The sequence below is a fragment of the Rhinatrema bivittatum genome, chromosome 5 (genome assembly GCF_901001135.1).
Source record: "Rhinatrema bivittatum chromosome 5, aRhiBiv1.1, whole genome shotgun sequence".
In the NCBI taxonomy this organism is placed as follows: Eukaryota; Metazoa; Chordata; class Amphibia; order Gymnophiona; family Rhinatrematidae; genus Rhinatrema; species Rhinatrema bivittatum.
Genome location: NC_042619.1, coordinates 16,391,580 through 16,411,267, shown reverse-complemented (window position 1 = coordinate 16,411,267; position 19,688 = coordinate 16,391,580). Strand labels below are relative to the sequence as shown.

Sequence of the window (19,688 nt, the reverse complement as noted above, 5' to 3'; positions counted from 1 at the left end):
TTACCATCAGGTTTAAACTGAGGCATCTTACATGGCACTATTCAGAAATTATTATAATATTTTATTTCCAGATGAGTTATGTACACGCAGTACCCACAGGAGCTCACAATTTAAGTGAGCACCTAACCCACAGGGAGATACAGTGGGATGTCCAGGGTAGGAATGACTATTGTCACATCTACTGTTTCGCAGCCTCGTTCTCTAACCATTATGTTACTCCTTCAGCCCTGAATTAGCCACTCATAATCTCATAGGTGCAACATTAAGACCGGTGCTCTGAATCAGGCTGTCCACGAGGAACAAAGGTTGTGAATCAGACTGAGAGCCATCCTCTTACATTATTATGTAGATTTTTTCTGCCAGGTCATCTTCGGCAGAGGAAAGCATCATGCCAGAGAGTATCTTGCCTCCTTTCAGTAATTTGAAAAGTTGCGTTTTTGAAGCCCTACGCAGACACACACACACACACACAAGGGCTATTTAACATCCCCCTGCTGATATACTCTCGCTGGAAGATCCCTACATTCTGGGTTGAAATTTTCAACAGAGGAGGCATAAGAAGAAAAATGCAGCTTCACGTCATTTGAGCCAATGCGACAGAGTCGCTGAACTATAAACCTAGATAAACACAGTCACCACATACTGTGAAATGGGTTTTATTCGATAAGTACTTGTTTGTTGCAGAGAAAGCCATGCATGCTTGGCGGGGCGAATCTGTGCAAAGAGGTTTTCCCTCAGAGAGGAGCATTTAATCTACACCGGGTGCTCTATTTACCTGCAGTCTGTCCAGGTCATACAGCACATGCCTCAACACTGAAATTGTGGCTTCCTATAGAGGGGTCGACACTTCACCCTCCAGTAGGGCTGCCACCTCATCTGAGGTCGACCAAACAGGCCGAGCCACTTTTGCTTTTACCCCGCAGCGTGCTCAGATTTATAGGTCGGATTTTCTTCTTGATTTCCCCTAAGAAACTCAGACCTACAAACTCAATGCATGCATTGGGGCAAAATTAGGATTGGCTCAGCCTGTTCGGCTATTGTCATGAACCCCAGCTGTACTAAAACAAATTAAAAAAAAATATGCAACCAGGGACAGCAAAATACTGAGTGTCAGCTGGGAAGTGCAGAGCTCCCATAGATCACTCCTATGGGACCCCAACGGAAGGTATCATGGGCCTATGGAAATTCCAGGTGGCTGGGACTGATTTCTCCTACAGGAGAGACCAGTAATGTAGCAAAGCGAAACTTCTAAAGTATGTCTTGCCCACACAAAGACAATATGGAGGGGAAGGTGGGTGAAGAGAAAATAAAGAAAGATGTACACACTTATTTTTCTGATCTGGTAAAAACATGCACTCATCCCAAGCGAGACAGGGACACTGGTGCTGTAAATCACTTTCTTATCAGAGCAAACCTTTTGATCTATTTGCATCAGCTGTTACTAAATCTGTCACTGCAGCCTTTTGTTGGTGAAAACTGTCATTCCTGAAGGGCGCAGGGAGAGAGCAGAGAGCAGCCAGCACCGCAGCAAGAGCAGGCCCGAAGGTCTTCCAGCGCACCACTAGGGGGCACACTTGAGTCATTTTCAGAATCCTGAGGTCCTAATGACCTGACCATGGCAGGTTTATAGAGCAAGAGAGCAAAGGAGACAGCCTGGAACACTGGAGAGAAGTTTATCAGGTCCTTGGAACATGGAAAAGAGAAGGGAGAAGTCTTAAAAGAAAGGGTGGGGGAGGGCCCTAGAACAGGGAGAGTGGGAAGGGCTATGCACGGCTCCGTATCATTCAAGTACAAATTCCTCTTCCTTCTACCACTAAGCATCTTTGCAGGTCTGCTTCTAGCACAGAGGGAGCCCAGCTGATTAGTTTTTTTACCTCCTCTGTGCTCATTACATGCCAGAGTGGCTTGGGACACGAGGTAATGGGGGACTGAGGCCGGCACTCTGGTGTTCATGGAATCCTCTTGTCATCTGACCCAAAGCTGCATGAGCGAGCTGGGAGCACCACCCCCTACCTATCCTAGAGCCATTCAAGTCCAATCCTCGATGCCACCTCATTCAATTTTCAGGATATCCACATTCATTAGATGGGTGTGGTCTAAGAATCTTGCTATTGCATGTTTTGGTACCCAGAAAACCAGCTCTGAAGGCTCATAATGAAGACCAGTGCCAAGCAGTATCTGACTAGCCACCCTGATGCATAACAAGTAGCTAAAATCCCTTTTGGTGTCCTCATCTGGCGTCACTAGGGGTCCATTCTGCCTTCTCTAGCTAGGGCTAGGTGCTTATGATTCCAGGGCATCCAGGAACAAGTCTAATTTTCCATGATAAGCATGGTGAATATTCATGAGCTGAGTCTGCATAATCTGACTATTTTATCTACTGTGGGCATACTTTTGTTGGTGCAGAAGCCAGACCCATTAGCAGTAAGTTAGAGCTTCTTATGCCAGCTGAAGAACCAAAGAATTAAACAGAAGCAGCAGCACTGGCACCGATGATTGGCAGGTCCGTGGATTGCCGTGGCCCCCTTTGATTGTGCCACTGAAGAAAATGTTGCCTCAGTGGGCTGCTACGGTAATCTGCAGACTATCCCTGGCACCATCACAGACCGCCAGCCCCCAAAAATATGGTTTTAAATTCTTTCTTCCTCCCTCTGGTAGATGGTTTGTAACAGTGAGCTGGTTGGGGAGCGTTCATTCCCTTTCCCTCTCCCCTCCCGCGGTTGAAAGGCATGGAACCCAGGCGTTCTTAAGTCCTGGGAGAACAGGAAGGAAGTTCCTAAAACTGTCTTTTTCCTTTATGGGAAAGGGGGCTAGTGACAGAAACTTACCTCTAGCACACATGCCAGCAGGAGAGGATGAGGGGGAGATCTTAAACCCTTTCTGGAGTGCGCAGAAATTGGGCAAATTCAGAGAGAAGGAAGTTAGATGAAAAATGTCCAAAACCGAAGGATCAAGGAGGGACACATAAGCCAATCCTGGCTTTCTGATGCATTTTGGATCCTGTTAGTGCTGGTTTCCAGTGAAAAATAAAGTGGCAGTGCAAATAGTGCAATGCACTGGGATATGAGTTCAAACCCCAGGACTGGACAGTAATCTCCTCCCCCTTCCCCCCAAAACAGTGGCCGCTGTGCTGCGAGAAGACAGAGCTGAGGAATCCAGGGATGAGGAGGAGTAAAAAACCTAGGCCACGAGAGGTGCTGGGGGTTCATCTTTCAGTGACTTTCCGTGCAGCACAGGTTTCCTCTAATGGGATGGAAATCTCCAAAGTAAACATCTGCTGGAACTGCACAGGATGTGCACAGAGGCAAGAGGTCAATCTTTTGGACCACAGGAACCTTCCAGAGCCTTGGGTCATCTTTGTGTCAAGGGATGTTACTTATCCTCTTTGACAAGCAAGACCGGGGCTTAATAATTATCAGAGATAATAAAAGGCTGCCTCAGATATGCACTTGCAGAACTTGCGTGGAGCTGTGATCCCCTCCCAGGACTGACAGAAAGGAGCAGCAAGGAGAGGAGGAAGGATTTTCCACTGAAATCCCTGGGTGCAATACTGCCCAGGACTTAAAAAGACTGATCCTATGTCTTACCCGTACAGGAACTCATTTGCACCAGGAAGCCAAGCTCGGAGGACTCTGAGCAGTGAGTAAACAATGCACCCATAACAGGGGAGTGAAGGAAGAGAGGGGCTGAGGTTGCCACAGAGGGATACGAGGAGGAAAGTTACCTGGGCAGCCTGTGTGTGCGTTACCGAGCGGCCATCTCTAAAGCTGGGAGCTGTGTAACGAGGAGGAAAGATTTCCTGCGCTGCGTCCTTCCTTGCTGAGCTGCATATCTGCCTGCCTCCATCAGACTGTCATTGTGTTTCCCTCTGAAGAAACGGAATTAAACTGTATTTTCTATGGAGCACAGTGGGAGACCGGAGAGGGACTTATTCACTTGGGGGTGTTCTCGGCCCGGCACTGTTCCCCACCTCAGCGTCGCCCCCGGATCAGGCACCTCTCGAGCAGGCTCAGAGGGGTTGAGCGTGGCTGAAAACGTGGTTGGATGTTGCTGTTGGTTGAGGTGGTGGAAGGTTTCTGCTCTTGGTGAATCCAAGCAGGCCCCCTGCCTGCACCAGTGGGATAAGCGAGGCCCAGTTACCCCAGTAGAGCCTCCCCCAGACCTGCGGTGGGGCCTGGGACGTTTTTTGTCCTGCTACCCCCCCCGTGCGTGAGGTGAGAGGATGGGGGTGCCCCGTCCAAGCAGAGATTCAGTGACCCGGGTGCTGCAGTGCCCTGTGCACAGTGAGAGTGGGCAGGAAGAACTGATCTGGGGAAGAAGCTGGGGTTATTTTTGGGAAGGAAGGAGATAGCTTCTCACCACCATCTCCTTTGCCTGTTGTGGAAGACAGAGACAGAGAGATTTCGTTTTCTTTCCCGTCTCCGGGGAAGGTGAGCCGGGCACAGACACAGGGGCTGCAAGACGATTAGGTGGTGTTGATGTTTTTCCATTTTAACTTGGATCTTAATTTTAAGTTGCCATAAGCTATTTTTTGAACATCGCTCCCTGCCTCTGCCTGTCTTCTCCGAGCTAAGATCCAGCCTGCTGAGAACTGCTGGAGTGAGAGCCAGAGGCCCCAGAGGCCAGCCTGGCCCCCCAGTGGCTGTCTGCTGCAGAGAAGGAGATCCAGGACAGTGAGAGTTGCCCTGGGGACTGCTGTGATTTGCCCTGCATTAGAGACCCTGAAAACCAAGAGGGGGTTACACAGGTAACAAGAATGTGTCTGAGCTGCAGAGTTAGAACGGCTGACAAGCAGGGCAGGCCCAGGATGCTAGTGAAAAGAAACAGCAGAGTGGTCAACCTGCCTCCATGTCATCAAGAGAGATTCGGCCGGTCCTTATTTTATAACTCCCGTGCCAATACATTCTGCAGGGAAACCAAGTCCAGACCGAACTGGAATGTCAAAGAGAAAAGCGGAACTGCACTCACATCCCCTGAAACATGGAGTTAGGCGGACAGCACTGATGGTGTCAGCCTAAGGCACGTCTATTGGCGATTGGCTTTATTCTCAATCAATATGTCTCTGAGGTACAAGAGAAGGGAAAGACAGCTCACAAAATGGGAGCTGGGCATACTCCCGCTGAAAACAGACTTTTTTCTCTGTGCCCTGCAGGTAGGGACACGTTCTACCCTGGAGATACTCACTGTGCTGATGTCCCGCAAAGAGATGGATTTCTTCTTGTCCACAACCTGTCCCAGATGTCCAAATGTCAGCTGTAGGAAATGAGACAAGAGGAGATGCTGAGGAAGGGGAGTCTACATGTACAGCAAACGGGGAAATGTTGAAATCTGTCAGTGCAATCAGCTGTGTGTCTGATCAGCGAGTTTCTGTTCACTGTTCTTCCTTTTATATAGACCTGATCTTTCCTAGGCACAGCAGGGGAGAAAAGCCTTCATGAATTGGGTCCTCAGTATTCCTGAAGCCCACCCTCAATGGTAGGACTTGAGGAATATTCAAAAGATCTCGGTACTAAACTTGCCTGTCTGCATACATGAAAATGTTTATCATCAAGCGCAATTTATCGTTGCTGTCTGCAGGATGGAATGAAGCAAGGCTTCTTTCTGACAGCTCCTCCATGCAAATCGTTACGTTTGGTGGCTCGTGAGGCTTCCCCCGCAAACTGCCACACTTACCCCCAATGCCCGCAGCAGGGCAATGCGGCTGGGATGCCACTGGCAGCAAGGCCTCACCCTTGCAGCATGGGACGCTGCCATGTCTGCTCCTCTTCCTGCTTTTCTTAGGAGCACGCGCCAATCTCCCGTTATTTGAAGGGCCCACAGCGGGAAAAGTCTGGGGTGCCCACTGATAACGTCAGCAGCCTCAGTCCCGTATAAGGGCTCCTCGTACCTTCCACTTTGCCAGCATTCCTGAGTCCTGCATCCAGCCCTGCCTCATCTCTCCAGCCTGCCTGCCCTCCTGTGACAGTCCCTCCTGTCTCATCCTTGTCTTCTCTTCGGACTGACCACTGGATTTGACCCCTTGCCTGGAAACAGACTAGACTACTGCCTGCCTGGACCTCCATCTATGGGGTCCTCTAAGAGGCCATCGCCTAAGTCCCACCGGGCCTCGGAACCAACGGCTCAACCTGTGGGAAAAGGGGCTGGTACAGGTGAAGCCTCCGCCAGCTGTCGGTGAGTGCTTATGGGGTTACTCCATAGGCTGCACAGCAACAAGGGTTCACATCGCTTACACAAATCATTGTTGTGTAAGCAATCTGTACTGTGGACAACTTACTCCAGCGTCACCTAAACTTTTCAGCAGGTCATCTGCAGTGATCTGTGGGTTCTGTTTTGCAGAGCTGACCAGATTTTGTGGATTTCCAGCAAAGATTTTTCTTGGTCTTCCAGATCATGCCCTGACCTCAACAGTTCCATGTAACTGGAAATCAGGGCTGAGTGTCTAACTTGCTTATCCCACCCTGGCTCCCCCCATTAGTAATCTATGGGTACATGATCAAGCAAACTGATTGACAGGCAAGATAAGGACGACAGCAGCCAATCAGCATTCACTTCCGGTCTAAGCACTGCCTACTCCCCATAGAAGCGAGTGGGATTGTAGCCCCGCCCCCTCCTCCTCCCTCAACCCCATCCCTCCCACTCCTCCTGCCCCTGATCCCACCTGCCCCTGATCCTCCCCTAGCTCTGCCCAGGCCCCGCCCATGCTCCTCCCCCCAATAGAAGTGAATGGAGAGGCCTCTCCCACACCCCAAGCCAAACCCTTTATGATGTCACGAGTATGACATCGCCGGAAGTCCACCCCTCACTACACCCCCAAAAACACACCCCCTAGAACAACATCAGAAAGGGCCTTGATGCTTTTTAATGATGACAGAGCCGGAAGCAATCTTTTTTTTTTTCTAGCCCCTCTGTTTTACAAGTTACTAGCTGTGAGATGGCAGGAAACTGTGGCTCATTCTGTACACAAGGGTTTGGTTTTCTTTTAAAAAACAGACCACTGTATTTACAGCCATATAAAACAAGCATGCACCAGCAGATCTTAAAGAAAATTATGACCCATGCACTGTAGGTAGTTTTGCTGGTATAAATCCTGACTTATTGGCTTTCAGATCGAGATGCTTATTCGCCACACCCGGTCTTGCATGTTTTGGGTATGCCTATGCAAAATACATTGCATGCAGTTCACCACCTTTTGTTTCTTTTAAAATGTACCCTAGCAGGTTTGTGGGGCGAATAAGCATCTCGATCCGTAAGCCAATCAGTCAGGATTTATACCAGCAAAACTCCCTACAGCGCCTCGGTCATAATAAATTTTCTTTAAGATCTGCTGGTGCATGCTTGTTTTATATGGCTGTAAATACAGTGGTCTGTTTTTTAAAAGAAAACCAAATCCTTGTGTACAGAATGAGCCACAGTTTCCTGCCACCTCTCAGCTAGTAACTTTTAAAACAGAGGGGCTAGAAAAAAAAAGCATGCTTCCGGCTCTGTCATCATTAAAAAGCGTCAGGGACATTTCTGCTGATGTTCTAGGGGGTGGTTTGGGTTTTTATTGTACTTTTGGTGAGATCATCAAAAACAGCCAGAGTCCATTAATTCTGTCATCATTAAAAAGCAACAAGGCCCTTTCTGATGACGTTCTAGGGGGTGTGTTTTTGGGGGTGTGGTGAGGGGGTGGACTTCCGGTGATGTCGTACCCCTGACATCATAGGGGGTTTGGCTTGGGGTGTGGGTGGGGCTACCAGTGACATCATAGGGGGTTGATTTGGGGGCAGGGCATGGGAGGGGCCTCTCCATTCACTTCTATTGGGGAGGAGCATGGGTGGGGCCTGGGTGGAGCTAGGGGCAGGGCAGGAGGGTGTGTGGTCAGGGATGGGAGGGGGAAGGGTTGAGGGTGGGAGGAGGTGGGAAGGGGTGGAGCTACAAACCCATTCACTTCTATGGGGAGTGGGCAGGGCATGGGCGGGACTTAGGCCGGAAGTGAACGCTGATTGGCTGCTGTCATCCTTATCTCACCTGTCAATCAGTTTGATTGATCGTGTACCCATAGACTACTTCCATTTTTTAGGCCCATAAATTTAGGTGCCCAGTAAAAATTTGAGGCCTAATTTTAGGCTTTCAGCAAGGGAAAATTTTAATGTATGCAGATCTAGCCATGTTTGGTGCTGAGATTTAGCTGACACTGGAGTAATTTGTCCACACTAGAGAATTGCTCACACAACAATGATTTGCATGGGAGAGCTATCAGAAGGAAGCCTTGCTTCACTCCATCCCGCAGACGAAAACTATAAATTGTGCTTGTTAATAAAGATTCCGACAGATGTTCCTACCAAAGCTTTATTGGGACACTGAAATTTGTTTGGAAGTGCACCTTTTACTCTTCTATTGATTGCCAGTGTGTCTTCTTTCAGTCTTACGTGCATGGCTTTTGGTTAACTTTGTGTGTCAGCTTCTGTTCACTTGGAGATTCAGTGAAACATACAATTTGACCAGGGGTGCCTAAAACTTTCTTACACCTGCACGTAAGAGCTTATTTTCTTGAATATAATTTTGTCTCCAAAGGTACAAAAATAAAGTGAGAATGACAAAAAGCATCTCAATGACAGTGTCTCTCATTACACCAGCAATCCAAGGAGCAAACTCAAATACACCCACTTATTAACATAAAAACATGCATTCATTCATTCCCAATAATATATACATTCATACACTCATACCCAATAACTTACATGCACTCACTAATATATAACCACTCATCACCATAATCATATGCACTCACTCACATATCCAATAAGTTTCACTCATTAACATAATCATACCCATTTATGCATAATCACTCACACACCTTCACTCTTTCACACCCAACAATACACACAAACTCATTACCATAATCATATGCACTCAGGCACACTCTCATACCCTATACCACATGTTCATGCTCATTAACTAACTGACACAGAAATTGCTCACTCACACCCAGCACCACTCATTAGTATGCTCAGTCACTTACATTTGCTTTAGACAGTCCCAATTTCACGCACCCAGTCAGTGGAACAAGTTAGCTCAGGTTGGTCCATGTACTTTAAAAATGAAACACAACTCACGACAGCTTTTCGGGATAATACATAGCTCTTGAAAGCTAGTCACTAATATTCAATTAGTTCAATAAAAATGGATTGCCTACAAATGTTTTGTTGACTTCTATGTCTATATATCCAAGTAGTTCAAGGGTCTAATTTACTAAGACTTTTCTTCCATTCTAGGAGCAATTTTGAAAAGCGGCTTTTACATGCATAAATGGGTATCAGGTTGAGGAAACCCCCCATTCCTTCCCCCAGGCCTGAGACAGGCCAGCCCACATTAAAAACATATCAAGTGTTCAGCTCAATCAGCCGCACATGTTTAACATTGGCTCTCATTTTCCTGCTGCTGTTGGTCGACCTGGCAAGGATATTAATCAGCTTACCGGAAAACTGATCTCTTCCTCTAGCACTTTCCCTCCGACAACCTAGAGGAAAGGAAAGGAGACAGGAGGCGAGAGCGTCAGCAATTCATTCTATGACTTGCCAAGGTAGATCCTGAAAATGAGCGGCCTCCATCAGATATGGATAGAAACCTGCCTCAGAGTTGGTGCAGATGCTGCATCGGGGGTGTCCCTACCTAGTCATTTCACTTTGGGGGTACCTTCAGATATAATACACGCAGCCACACAGTGCTTTTAGGGTGCTCTCAGACGTGCCTGTCTCTGAGATTCTTCTTTGGCCTAAGGTCTTCCAGACTTGCACCAACCTTTGACAGCTACAGAAAACAAGACCTACTAATATGTCTCCATCTGCAGGGGGGGACACCATTCTTTTAATAACGTGGGAAAGAAAAATCCCTTCTCTTTACACTTTTAGTGGCTCTTAGAGTGATCCTGCCTAGAGGCTGCAGTCAGAAGACGGTGAATTACTGTTGTCGGCTGATGAAAGCCTCTGGAAGGACCACCTGCAAAGTTTTACTCCTCATGCAGTCACGTTTTCACTGGCAAAGCCCCTTTGCAAAGAAATTAAATGAAATAAAGTGCAACACAGCCCAGCCTTCACGGCATTTTCCAGTGACTACACCGGCAATGCAGTGCAATCATCAGGAGGGAAGAGCCAGACTTCATGTTTCTGTTTAAACGGTCTTAACATCCTCCTCAGTAATACTGGAACCACCTCATCCTTCCAGCTTCTGGAATGACAAATCTTTAGACCCCTGTGAACTCTTGCCTATGCATCTAGCTTCCAGCACTGTTCAAAGTGACCTTACTGAACATGACCTGTGGCTTGTTTTCAACAGGGTTAATTTTAGACAGATGGTTGAGCTTCACTCCAGTTGGAGGAAAGTGATTCTGCCTCTGGATGGATGGATGGACAGACAGACAGACAAACAGATTGAATCACAGCATAAATACTTTTCCACCACATGCCCTGTTCAATGTAATTGCATTCTTACATGCTTGTTACCGTTATAATGTAAACCGAGATGATATGTAATTTTTTACATGAATCCCGGTATATAAAAATGTTAAATAAATAAATAAATAAATGTGGAAAAGTGCTAGCAAGGAAAAGTTATGGACTTCTCAAAGAATTTTCTTTGTGAAAGTCTGCATGTATATAAAGATAAAATAGCAGTGCTATACACAAGATATGTAATTATAGTTTTTATAAAAACCATTGGCAAGGACCTTTCCATACCACACACAGCCAGGCAGCTCACTGACCACCAGATGGCAACTGGTTTTCAGCTGACATACCAGTGCATTACTGTCTGTAAATGTATCGCTCCTTGCTCTGTAGATCGGTCTATCTGCACCCCTTGAAGTGTCTGGTTAAGCGGACTATGCAAAGCTGAACGCTCCACTTCTTCAGTCTCTTGGCACCCTGAATCACTTCTTGTTATGAGACGATGATATTGAACAGTTGGCCAACTCAATCTGCCCAGTTGCCCTGCCCTCAGAGTGATCTTAGATCCTATTTGATCTCTCACCCGTGCTCTTACCATCACCCTTCTGTATCAGTCCCAAGCATTTCTGAATCCGGTTAATGCTCTGGATTCCTCCAGTTGCGCTCAGTAAAGGAAGTGTTCCCTGAGTCTCCCTCCTTCTGACTTCGCAGAATTACCACTTGACCTTGAACTTCTTTTCTAAATCTGATTTTATTGGATCTTCAACACAAACCTTTTCTCAGACCTTAGGGAATGAAACTAGAATCTTTCTTTCGTGGGTGGCCCATTAGATGGCCCTAGGTCCCTGCCCTGGTAGGTGTTAGCCAAAGGGTCAGATCATTCTCTGTAGCTCTTCATGTATGGGGAACGGGGAGTAGGAGTATTGTGGTCAGTTTGAGTTAGCCTTTGAGGAGTACTCCTCTGAGTTAGGGCTTATCACCTTGACTTGGCATTTTCTGTGTTAGAGGAGATTCCTTTCAGACACAGCCCGCCTTATAGGGAACTGCCTCCTTTTTTAGAGACTTTTGCTAATTTAGGATTAAGACTTTTCTCCAATTTTGTGTCCACGGGAAAACCCCTTAGTGATTCAGGCTTGACTAGTGTGAACTCTGAACCCCTTTTGGTGAAGGGCAGACACCCTGGATCCGGAGGCCAGGGAGCAGAAGACCTGTGAGCCACCCTCCTAGTCCAGAGAAGGAGCAGTAGTGACAGCATCACCCAGAGTGAGAAGTTTGGCTCTGAAGTGTTTTCTCCTCTTGTGTTGTGAGGAGGGTTTTTTTTATCCACCCCTCTTCACTGGCAAGCTGGGCTGTGCTAGCAGTTTCCTCTTCTACCATCAGATCTCTCCTCCAGAGAGGTTACATTCATCAGGAGTTTGAGAAGGAGGAGGAAGATCTGGATCTCCACCCTAAGGGACCAGGACACCGGCTGGGTGAAAGGGACCGAGACTGAACATTTGGACTCGAGTAGGATTTTTCTGGGATTAAGGGGGATCCCCCTCACCAATGGGTTTTCTCTGACCCACTGGGACAGATCATGCGCTCAGCAAAAGAGTGATAAGCCACATCCCAGGAACCTGAGAGACAGGCCCACCTACCTGGAGAAAGAGAGAGCAGGGTAAGAAAGACAGCTGTAATTTCTCACAGTTAATGGATGACTGGACATCGAGTTCACTTTGAAGAATCAGTAAATTGAATTTGAACACCCAGCCTGTCTGTCCCTGCAGCAACAGCATTACAGATTTAGATGGCGTGCCAGTGAGATATTCACACTCCCAAAGAGGGTTTCACACCACTGCCTGACCCAAGAAGATCTGCCTTCACCCCCACATGGGGACAGGCAAGAGGGAAGCGAGTGCTAGCTGAGACCGTTTGTGTGCCCTTGGATACCATGCCAATCCATAAAAAGGGTTTTGTGTGCCAGATTTCAGACTTGCCATTAGCAGCTCTTTCCTGATTGCCTTCCGTGGGTTTCAGACATTGGGGCGCAGACAGAAAGACATGGAAAGGGGTCCCTTAGAGTGGGTTCTAGTTTTCTGGCTCTTCTCCTGGGCAGGCGACTGAGGCTCGAGCTCAGGGCTCTCGGGCCTTCGAGGAGGGAAACGGCGAGGAGATCTCTTGTGAGAGTGGAGTCTGCCCTGAACGCCTTGTCGGCAGTGCACGAGAGGTGCATTTCCAGTCTGGAAGAGAGGGAGGCTGCCAGGCCTGACAAAACTACTTCGAGAGTTCCTGCAGAGAGAGAGAATGGTCTGAGGCGCTCGCCACTGAAGGTAACAGGGACATCTTATTTTCAGACTCCTGCTCTTGCTATGAAATCAGAAGGCAGGAGAGGAGGGAATACTTCTTTACTGAGAGTTATATTCCAGCACAAGCAGTATTTATTTATTTATCTATTGATTGACTCTTTTATACCGCTCATCAGGTGCCAGATCTGGCCAGAGCGATGCACACATCTATAATAAAATAAAATACAATACAATACATGTAAAAACTATACACAGCCACAAAATAGTAAAACCCCCCATTAAAACACAAATTACCCAACCGCAAGGCCAACTTACTGCCTAGTGCCTACCCCCTGTGTATCCTGCCAAAAAGTGACCAAAAACTGCACACCAATTGCAATGGGAAGAGCCATGCCTTCTCCTTCTTCTAAAGGAGAGATACTTTGCTTCCACTCTCGAGAACTCAGCAGCTATACCCAGGAATTATTTCAGGGAGGGTTGCAGAGAGGGTGGGAGGAGAGCAGCCCCCGTTGATGAGAAGTGATTGTATTCTTTTTGGACCGTATGGATACTCTTCTGTTTGTGTGATATTTGCTAGAAGACATCACATATGTTACCCTGCAAAAATACTTCGGTAAACTTTCTTTTGGAGAACGCCAAACCTGCGTGGCAGAACAAAAGGCAGAGAGAGAGAGAGAGATCATTGTACCATGACAGGTTGGATCCCCTGGGCATGGGTAACAGGGAGTATCAAGCCTGGGACCTCATAGAGAAACCGAACAAGACAGCAGACAAACACCACAAGGCCCATCAACTCTACCCATTTTCCCTTCCTGCTGTACAGCTAAAGACCCCGCTCATCACTAAGAACTCCCAGAGCCTGTCCCGAGTTTTCTTCAATTCTGATATCATTTTTGCCCCTCAGTATCTCCAGTGGAAGCCTGTTCAACGTATCCCGCACCTCAGTTTGTCTTTGACTAATGCACTGTTCTATGACATTCTCGTGAGCTGCAGTCAGCGAGTCAGCGTGACGGCCATAGCGGGCCTGAGGTTCTGCTGGGGACTGTCGGTGTCCCTGGGTCATCATGCTGCACTGCAGCACGGCCTGTGGTTTGCATTTTCAACCTCGTTTCACTTTCCCTAACAGAAGTATGTAACGTATTTCCTTCTGACTTTGAAGGGCATTTGAAGTGCATTGTACAATGATGCAGTAATGCATGTACAGCCTCTTTCTCTACTTCACTTCAAAACTCAACTGGAAATGCATACCCTTGCCAGGGAAGAAATACAGCAACTACTGGTGTCCGACAAGAGCACGCAGCAACATCTAGATACTGGGGGACCAGTTACTGTAAGTAATTACTGCTCCAGGTGCCACCTGAACCATGCACTCACCTGACAAAATAGCTGGTGGCTGTCCTCTGAGACTAGGAGGAGACAGCAGCATGGGGACTGGGTCTCCTGTTCCAGCTACAAGAAACATAAGAAAGAAAAAATTTCAGCAGCCGAGGTCAAAATGCCAGAATTTAGAAAAACTCAAACTCAAAGCAGAAAAGTCCGACATTTTACGCCAGGGCTAATCCCACTTTGTATGCGCGTCCTTACATCAGACAGTGATTACTGCGCTCTAGCTTGAGTCGAGAAAACTCCTGGGATGCGAGTTCAAATTATCCTCTCTCCCCTGACTCTGTGCGTCCTTAGTTCATTCACTTAATATCCTGGAGCTTCAGCATGACTGAGCAGTGATAATAATAAGACCAGCCTGGTTCCTTTTCCTCTGTCCTCTGTGTAAGCTTTAAGGTGTGCACTGCCAGAACTCTACCCCAGAAGCAGCTGCATTTATGTCTCTGTGGTATTAAACCCTAAAGCTCTTTGGGAACTTATTTGGATAAAAGATGCTGTAGACGTGTACATTATTATTTGGTTCTTGTACATTTCTGGTAGTTTGCTATTCAAAATCATGGCTTTTTGTTAAACGTTCTTATTGGAGAAAGCGCTATCGGGTTCATGGCTGTCATCGCAGAGCGGGATGACACCAGAGTCTCCTGTTCTGCCTTGATTTTCATAGGCTTGCTCATGAATAGGCCTCTTTTATCTCAGGGTGTGGGAAGGTGGGGGGGAGTGGAGGGACTGGATTTTGGTGCTGCACATTTATTACATTTATCATTATATTTAATCAAATTAAAAAGGGGTGTTTTATGACCTTACGGGGAGAATAAATAATCAGAATTATATTTAGAAGGGAGTGAATGGTTTTCTCTTACTCCGTGGGTGGCGTGAATTAGTGACCAACATCCCAGGGAATGAAGTCAGTGCTCTCAGCTTGGTTGTTGGAAGGATTGGCCAAGGAATTAGACATCACCCCGGCAGTCAAGGGAGCTGGGAGTAACAAAACGTACCCTTTTGCCTCCTTTCCTCTGCTTTACTTCTCCCTCCTCCTACGCACGCCACTGAAAACCCTTCAACAAAGGGAGGTTTTGCCCCGGATGTCTCAGGACTAAGAGCTGCTACAAGTCCCAGAACATGGCCTGGTGAAGGCTCGCTCTTCCTGGCCCCCCCCCCCCGAGAGGGAATGAGTGGAAGGGACACTGAACCCCATATATATGCCAACATTATTATTAATATTAGGGGCCGGCTTGGTGGCTTTTCTTGCAGTACACTTGCATGTGGAGGGAGCTGGGCTCAATTTCCCACACAGGCCTTTTGCTCCTCGGTCAGCCGGGGCTGGAGATGCTGCAGAGGCGGCGCTCAGAGCCCCTACAAGTCATTGTGCAATGGTGACACCTAGTGCCTGGAATTAGGGCCCATAACTGCAAGGTTCCAGAAGGTACTCGGCCCACCGGGCCAGGACTGTCACTGCAATGCCAGGACTGAAGTGAAGGGGAAGGGAAGGGGGGATAGAAAATCCCAGCCTTGGTTCCAATTGCACTGGAAGCCCAAAGAAGCAGGAAGAAACTGCTGGGCCAAAAAGCAAATAATGATGGGGGAATTGAGAGGAAGTTCTTAATTTTAGGTGAGGGTTGCTCAGCAGGAATGGACAGAGGTAGAGCAGCACAGCCCTGTGAGCAGACACCATTCCCAGGGAGGCCATTCCCAGCACAGCCTTGTGAGCAGACACCATTCCCAGGGATGGCCATTCCCAGGGAGGCCATCCCTGGGAATGGCCATCACCATTCCCAGGGACACCATTCCCAGGGAGGCTTCCCAGGGAGGCCCATCTGTGGCAGATAAGCTCTGCTGGAACCTCCGCCTGGTGCGAGCTGACCGGGATCGGCTCAGATCCTCGGAAACCCCTTTGACCAATCCTCTACCTTGCTTTATCCTCGTGGAAGAAGTCCCGCCTGGTTACTGCCGAGCGATATTATGAGGCCTGAGCCTTGGAAATAAATCCCGAGAAGGCCTCAGCTGCCAGCTTCTGCGACTGTGAGGTACAGACCTCTGCACGTTATGGAAACATGGAAAGCAAGGGAGCGCTCCACCCACCTGCCAGCAAAGCGCCAGCTGGGCTTTTGGAGAAGCTCTAGCCATGGGATTTTTTTTGGTTTGCTGTTTAATCCTCCTGCTTTGATAAGGCTTGTTACATCATCACGACCCCAGTGGAATCAGGCGAAATACTGTCCACGTTGTTAATGCCAGCCAAAAAAGGGACAAATCCTCAGCTTCTGGCTCCGACCCTGGGCTTGGAGCATGGCCAAAAGACTAAGAAGCAATCCCAAGCTGAGGAATAAGATCCCTTCCCGGCTTCCTCTTGGCAGGAGCCGAGTCGTGGGCTGATGGCTGAGTCCGAGAGGTGCACACATGGGCGCTCACAAGCACTGAAGCCTGGACGCTGTGTTACTGCTCACGCCTTCCTCTCTGTAGGCAGGTGTCTCAAGCACCGGGTGCAAGACTCCTGTCTCTGAAGCAGAGGCAGGAAAGGGAGCAGAGAGCTCCATACTGCAGCAGTGGCGGAGGGCAGGCAGGAAGCCACTGGGTCCTTTTCTCTATGGTTTCTGCCTTCCCCCTTACTGCCTGCTGGCTGTCTCCAACAGTAATAATGAAGCTTGGACAGGGGGTGGGCAGGACCGAGGTAGCAGGAAGCATCAGACAGAGGTCAGAGGGTGGGTAAAAATGGGGCTCGGGGACAGGTTAGGCAGAGTGTGACCTATCAGAAATATGAGGGAAGCTGAAGGAGGGCAGGAAAAGGGCAGAGCTCGTTACATCACAGCGAAGCCTCAGCTCATTCCAGCATCTGCCCCCCGCCAGCTCTGATCATCCCCACGATATCATCAAAAAGCACAAAGGACACGTTTCTAACTAGAATTAGGAAGGGGATCCTGACAAGTGGTGGGCCAGCTACACATGGGGGCTGCCCCTCCTTTCACGCAAACTAAGGGGTTTATTTATTATTGTGCGATATAAGTTTGCTGCTTCCGTATTGTGCAATATTTTCTTCAAAACTCTGCCCTGTATTTAAATGACCTGCTTTGCATTTATAAGCTTTTCAAGTGCATACAAAGCAGTTCAGACATTACCTAAATCTATGCATATAAAATAACGTGGCTTGCCACAAACAATGCATGCTGCATTATTTCCCATAAAAGTTAGCTAACAGCTGGCAGACTTGAAAGCATTTTTCACTCAGTGCACAATCAAGCTGTGGAATTCATTTCTGGAGGATGGGTTTCTAAAGGGTATGGACAGGTTAATGGGAGAAAGCTCCAAAAACAGTTATGAAGAACATAGGGAGGGAGCAGCAGGAAACTGAATTTACTTTTAGGGCTACTGTTGGAGACAGGATGCTGGGCTGGAGGGACCTCTGGTCTGAGCCAGTTCTTAAAATTGTGTCGAACCATTGGGCAAGCTTGAACTAACCTAATTTGCTTGTTTCACTGAAAGACTGATTTGATTAAACAAGCAGGCAAAGCATAGGGCAGCAGTAAGCAGCAGCAAACGCCATCAGTTCCGGCAGAAACTGCGGCTTTAATCCCCAACCCACAGGATCTGTACTGGCACAAAGAGCAGATTTCCCCATGCACTGGGGGGGGGGGGGGGGGGGGGGGATCACTTTCCGTCTGCCTGTGGGTGTGCAATAGGCCCCCAGAGAATGCACTCATCCCAATAAAATGGATTACAGCAATTAACTTGATTGGGAGAGTCTGTGGTGAGACTCAGAACATCTGTGGATTCTCCACTGTGTTAATCAGCGCTGGAGCTCTTTCCATTAGCTTCTGTGCCACAGTCATTGCCCAGGCCAGGATGGGGTGGATGAGGCTTACAGTGTATACATGTTTTTCGGAGAAGATGCAACCGTAACGTTTTAGAAGCCAAAGAAGAAACATCAGGCTGTGCCAACCTGACAAAAACTTGACTGGGTAAATCTAGAACAGAAAGCGATGACCAGGGTTTCACACCCAGCACTGTCAATGCATCTCCTCACTCCTTCCCAACTCTCCACCCACCATGACAGTACTGAGACACACATGCACCTCACCAGCCTGAGACCCCCTCCCCCACAGCTCGGACAGTATAGCTCAGGCCTGACCTGTAGCACCTCCTGCTAGTCCAGGACTGAAACCCTCCCCACCACACTACTTGGCCAATACACTTCCGTCCTCCCCAGCAGTAATTCCCTCATTTCCGTGCACAGCTGCCTGTGTAGCATGCCAGCGCCTATAAACCGCCAACAACCCTGGCACCTTACAGTCTGGCTGCTGGTTGCGGTGACAGCTGATGGCCAGTTCCAATGAAGCAACTACATGTTATCTATGGCAAACACGACTGATCTTTTCCCACATGAAGGCATCTTTATTTATTTATTTTGCCAGCAAAGTCCTTTTGTAAAACTCTTGTGCCACGCCAGTGGCAGGACAACATTTCCCCAGATATACTAGGTGTGGTCTAGAGTCCGATCCCCACATAGAAGCAGAATGCCAGACTCCTAGCTCTTGTCTAACGAGGTCTCATCCCGAATGAGCTCCCCAGGGTGAGGTAATGGCCCTGTTTTACCGAGGGCAATCAGAAAGAACCTGCTTGTTGCTCACTACATCCAATCAACTCCAGCCCGGGATCTACCCCTACACCCTTGGGTCACCATTCATTGGGCTGAAGATTTTTTTTAGATCATTACTGGGTTTTATTTTACACAAAAACAGGTAGGTCATGTTTTTATTCATTCACTGTGTGTGGATCAGTTTGGATTCAGATTATTTTAAAAGGAAGAAATGCTAATCCTGAGTCAGACACAAAGTGGACAGAGCAGGTGAAGTGCAGTACGCTCTGTCGTACTTACGTAGTGAATCACTTTAATCTGCAGGGACGCAGCGTCCAGATCGTAGAGTTCACCTGCAGAGAAACAGCAAAGACGTTAGACGGGTGAGAAGCTCCTCTGGCCGTGCGGCACAGAGTTCACTGTGGCGCGATTAAGTTGGTCTTGTCGCCTGGGCAGACCTGTCCGGGGCTCCAGGTGTCACCCAGGCACACGGCCTGCTCCCCCCGTTCTCCTTCCTGAACGGAGGACAATTCCCCATGCACTCTGCTCTAAACAAATCGCCCCAGCAGCCTGCGATTCTGGAAACTGCCTCTGATGTTTGTATTTTTAAATAACTTTTCCTTTTTTCTTAGGTGGTACTGAAATAGTGGGACTGTGGCTTCTGATGTTGTTGCAGGCAGGCAGGAAACCCCCCTAGTGACATCACTGTGGTCCCATAGAGAGTACACCTTCCCTCAGTAACATCACCACACTGGTAACATAGCAAATGACGGCAGATAAATAACAAATTGGCACAGCCAGTCTGCTCGGTTAAGATTCTTCCACTTGGGGTAGATGAGCCTACAAAATTCTCACCTGCAGCCCAACACCAGCTATCTACCTGACCTCTTAACTGCTTTCCTGCCCCTGCCTTCTATATCTGTCCCAAGTCCGTTAAAGTACTGGCTTCCGCTACTTTCACTGGTAAGCTATTTCAGGCCTTGTCATCTTCCATGTGTGGTGCAGCATTCCCGCACTGACATCATC

At 48.1% G+C, this 19,688-nt stretch overlaps 1 protein-coding gene across 4 annotated transcripts in view; it reads right to left on the bottom strand.

The window, feature by feature from the left end:
• PDE2A (phosphodiesterase 2A) overlaps positions 1 to 19,688 on the bottom strand; it is a 733,167-nt gene that overhangs the window by 145,195 nt on the left and 568,284 nt on the right. For 3 of the 4 annotated variants that reach the window (XM_029602059.1, XM_029602057.1, XM_029602060.1), the window contains 4 exons: positions 18,963 to 19,015; positions 14,087 to 14,161; positions 9,461 to 9,502; positions 5,185 to 5,253 (listed from right to left, as the gene is read on the bottom strand). In XM_029602059.1, the coding sequence (XP_029457919.1) occupies positions 5,185 to 5,253; positions 9,461 to 9,502; positions 14,087 to 14,161; positions 18,963 to 19,015 (239 nt within the window). The remainder of the gene's footprint in view (positions 1 to 5,184; positions 5,254 to 9,460; positions 9,503 to 14,086; positions 14,162 to 18,962; positions 19,016 to 19,688) is intronic. The other variant, XM_029602058.1, reaches the window with a different exon arrangement.